The sequence below is a fragment of the Saccoglossus kowalevskii genome, chromosome 18 (genome assembly GCF_978046115.1).
Source record: "Saccoglossus kowalevskii chromosome 18, keSacKowa6.1, whole genome shotgun sequence".
Taxonomy (NCBI): Eukaryota; Metazoa; Hemichordata; class Enteropneusta; family Harrimaniidae; genus Saccoglossus; species Saccoglossus kowalevskii.
Genome location: NC_140658.1, coordinates 28,872,718 through 28,877,098, shown reverse-complemented (window position 1 = coordinate 28,877,098; position 4,381 = coordinate 28,872,718). Strand labels below are relative to the sequence as shown.

The window sequence follows — 4,381 nt, the reverse complement described above, 5'->3', positions numbered from 1 at the left end:
TCAATTTTTGATTGTTTGAAGTTTGCAATTTTCTATTATCTTGTGTTTCTTTGTGGAATGGTATCTGTATCATTTAATAAACAATATATTTGATCCATTTAAAACATACTCACAAGTGTAATTCATGCAAAACACCATATCCGATATTGATTGGATGTTGACATTGCATGTAAAACAGTAGCATGCAAATAAGTTGTTCGACCAAACATTCATTTCCCAGTCATCTAGACAATATTTGCGATATGTGTGGTATGAACATTCTAAAATCGTAGTCGGTACCAGAAAGGTAATTTTGGTTTAATCTTACACGGATTAAAAATTTATTATAATGACAGATAAGTAATTAAATAAATAAAATTACATAACAAAGTATTGCTTATAACGGGTGACATTTATAGCAACACTATAATTAAAATCAATAACAAACCACACGTATGTATTCAAAGTAATCATGTCTGGTCTCAATCCATTGTACGCGAATCCATGTCAGTTGTATGTCAGAAGTATTTCACGAATTTTCAAATTTTTGCCCCAAGTCCCTTTTTGAGCGTGTTTGACGACATGGAGACATCATCCTACAGCCAACCCAGACAGTTAAGGTAGCAACTGGAATTAGTTTTTTTTGTAACTACTAAATGAGAGAGAAGGTAAATATTTTGTTCATTTTCCTAAAGGGCACCCTCTTTTACAAAATGAATAAAGGGGGTCCATTGATTTTTTTTGCAAAAAGCACAGAGAGTTGCCCGACCCCCTTAGGAATAATAAATGGTCATTCCCTTAGAAAGCGATACTGGGAACGGTAAAAGAGGGGTTTTTACTGTTGCTAGGCAAGCAGTGGTAGCTATAAGCAACAAAGTTTTGCACGGCACCACTACGTCATAATTGGATCAATGTATTGGAAATCGGCCAATACTAGAGTAGAAGTTGTTGGGGTAAAAAACACACAGATGCACACACAGAATTTATTTATCGTTGGTCAAAATTATTGCATTTATGGTTGGTGAAAGTTACATTTCTGGTTGGTATTCTATTTTATTACATTTATGGGTGATAATCCCCTCTTCCCACATGAGGAAAAAAATGTTGCATTTCATGATTGCGTCCAATGTAAACATGGTATTTTGAACAATGTAAAACTATTCGAGCAAGGTTCGTCGCCAATTACAACACAGGTCTATCAAAGACACAGGTCTGAAACAGAGGCGGCGGCACCCGGGCGTTGTGTCGACCCCCCCCCCCGAAAAATGCGCGGCCTGCGCTTATGGTGAGCAGAGCCCTCCCCCCCCCCTCCCGTGCAAAATTTCGTGAGGCCGCCTCTGTAAAAATACATAAATATTCAGAAAATCACTTCCACATCTATTTTTTGTTATCTTCTTCCACGCCATCAACTGGATTTGTTTCGAATTTATCCTGTTTGGCATAGTACCATCTCTTCAATGCAATGCCTACAGAAGAAATTGTCACTAAAATAGCGCCCAACATGGCGACCCAGTCCGGTTTGCTACCATACCACAAATACTGGAAAATATAGGCGAAGACAATGTCCATGGTCCGTATAATTGACACGTATACAGCTTTTTCGTACTGCAAAGCCTTTGTGAGAAGGATTTGACCACCAACTCCACACAGTCCAACAAACACTATGAAAAACCAGTCATGTGGCGTTTGGGGCAGTGAATACTTGTCTAAAATGAACAGTAATGTTGAAGTGGTGATTATTCCGCACACAGAATAATAAAATATTATTGTCAGATAGCTTACTTTCTTCCCTAGCTTTCTACTAGAAACAAACACCATGGCAGCAAATAGGGCGCCAAAGAAAGCAAACAACGCACCCAGTAATGATTCGGAGCTTTCTACTTCAGTTAGTGTTGTGTTTTGTGATGATCCAGAGAACAAAAATTGTGGCTTTAGTATGACCATAACACCGATAACGCTGATTAAGGCAAGGAGAAAATCAATAACTTTGATAGATTCTTTCAAACACATACAGCTCAAAAATGCAGTGTATATAGGATTTGTGAAGAATATCACAACAGCGTCTCCAACGGGCATTAAATGAACAGCTATAAATACGCACGTGACACTCAAACATCCGGTAACACCACGTGATATCAGCCATCTGTACTGGTATGCATTCTCCCCTCGGAATGAAATGTTCTTGCACAGCATGATGGGAGTGACGCATGCATTCTGGATCACCATGCGCACAAATGTAATCTCCAAGGGATGGACAGTGGTAACCATTTTGGCGCCAGTGAAGCTACCAGCAAAGAACATACAGGAAATAAAAGCAAAGACCATTCCAATATGTGATGATGAAATTGCTGAACATCTTCTCTTTTTTCTCACCACTTGATTTTTATTCTCACCATTTTCAGTTAGCAAAGGAGCTGAAGACATAACCTCGTGTAAATCTCCGATTTCCTCGTCATCTGTAACCATTGCAACACGCGTAGATCTGATGAAGAAGAATATACGGAACTTTTATTTAGAGTGTTCACTCCCATAATAACAGGTAAATACAAAAGGCGTGGAGGATGCGGTTGAAAAACACACATTTTGCTAGGCTTAACACGTCTTACTTTCACGAAACGTGTATGATTTACAAATATTTATAAACCGGCCAATTGATTCATTCGCGAGTAGCCAATCAGCGATGGTGTTTCACCTGTATTAATGAGAGTCATTATTTTACTTGCCTCAATTCCCCATTGCAAAGTTTAAAGTAAGTGGCCTGAAAGTCTCAGTGTGTTATTGAGAAGGTAAAGTTACTTTAAGCAGTAAAGTCTTAAAACAGGTATGATTCTGATTGTTCAATGTCAAAATATGGAGGGAATTAGTTGATGGGAGAAATATAATGAACTTTCCAGTATTCCAAAATAAATTAGCTAAAGTAGCTAACAACACAGGACATCTGGAATTTACAATACCTTTCTGTCTGGTGATGTTTCCTACACATATACAAACTTTCAGGTTAACTACTCTATTCAAAACACCTGACACCACTTCAAGTGTATCACGAGGTCCATATATATATATATTACTTTAACTGATTTATTGTATTTGTTTTATGGGATTTTAGTGTACATGTCGACTTATTTCGTCCTCGGACTTATTAGTTTCCTTTGTTAACTATGAGATATTGTTTGTGTATTTTAATATTTTTGCGATGGAGAAACAACTGTCACTTAAATGTTTAAATTTAATTTCATTTAACGAGGGTTTTACGATGCTCCGAATATTATAATTATTGTATAATGTATATTGATAAACACGTAAAATTGAGACTGAAAAATGTCAGTCACAAAACTGCGAGATCAATAGAACATAGGATATATAGAAAATCAATTAACCTTTACTAGAAATGAAGTAAACTATACAGCAAACAACAAACAAACAAACACAATAGGGGATTTAATATAAACCGTTCTATAACAAAACTACTGATGAGTTATTAAAAAATTATATCATTGTAATGATAATTACAATTATTTACAATTGCAATTAATACATAAAGTCATAAATTACAATCAATTAGTTCTGCTCAGGGTCTATTCAGAATATTTTATAGATACATGATTATTGAAATGATATGTGATCTGATATTATATCGTACTATTTCATTAAATGCATGGGTGTCTGAAAAACAAAATAAATAAATGAAACACAGGAAACTGAGAGAAAAAACACGTGATCGTGTTTTTATTTTTATTTCTAATTCGTCGGGTACTCCGACTTGTAAGAAGATGTGTGTTCCTCTCCCGCTTTAGAAAAAATACGGATTGGGGATGGCTACTCTACTGACTTAAACAAATTGTATATGGCTTCAACAAAAACAACAATTTGTGTCATAAACACGGTGACTAAGAACTACCATGGCAACGAATTCACGCTGAGGGTTGGTTGTTATCTCAACAAGGGAAGTAATGAGTTTGGTATGTCTGTTTGTCTGTCTGTGTAAATCTCAAATACTTTGAAACACCAATGGAGAATGGTTCGTTCTGTATTGCCAACATTAAACTGATTCCATAACACATTCACCTCTATCAATTGGGTGTAGAGATAGATGTTGACCACTACCTTGCCAAATTTAGAGACATTTGTGGTATGGGAATTACGTAATGTTCAACTGTGACAATGAAAGTGTTGTATGCTCATGGCGCAAAGGCACACCAAATTTCTCCAAATGGCACTTATACATATTGTAGTAAGAACCAAGTACATTACAAATGCCCTATCTTATTCACAGATTCGTCAATTTCGCTTACTGGCTTCTCAAACTGCAATATACCCAGTAAAAACTGTTATCGCCCATCTATGTCGCTGCCAGCTTCTACCATAGCAAGACAAATCTTGCTTGAACCAGCGGTCGGGTAGC

The 4,381-nt window shown here is 36.5% G+C and overlaps 1 protein-coding gene across 1 annotated transcript; it reads right to left on the bottom strand.

The window, feature by feature from the left end:
- Positions 1 to 1,356: 1,356 nt before the first annotated feature.
- Positions 1,357 to 2,445, bottom strand: LOC100366702 (solute carrier family 35 member G1-like). Its single transcript, XM_002733426.1, has one exon. It carries the CDS (start codon positions 2,443 to 2,445, stop codon positions 1,357 to 1,359), a length of 1,089 nt encoding a protein of 362 aa, XP_002733472.1.
- Positions 2,446 to 4,381: the final 1,936 nt, after the last annotated feature.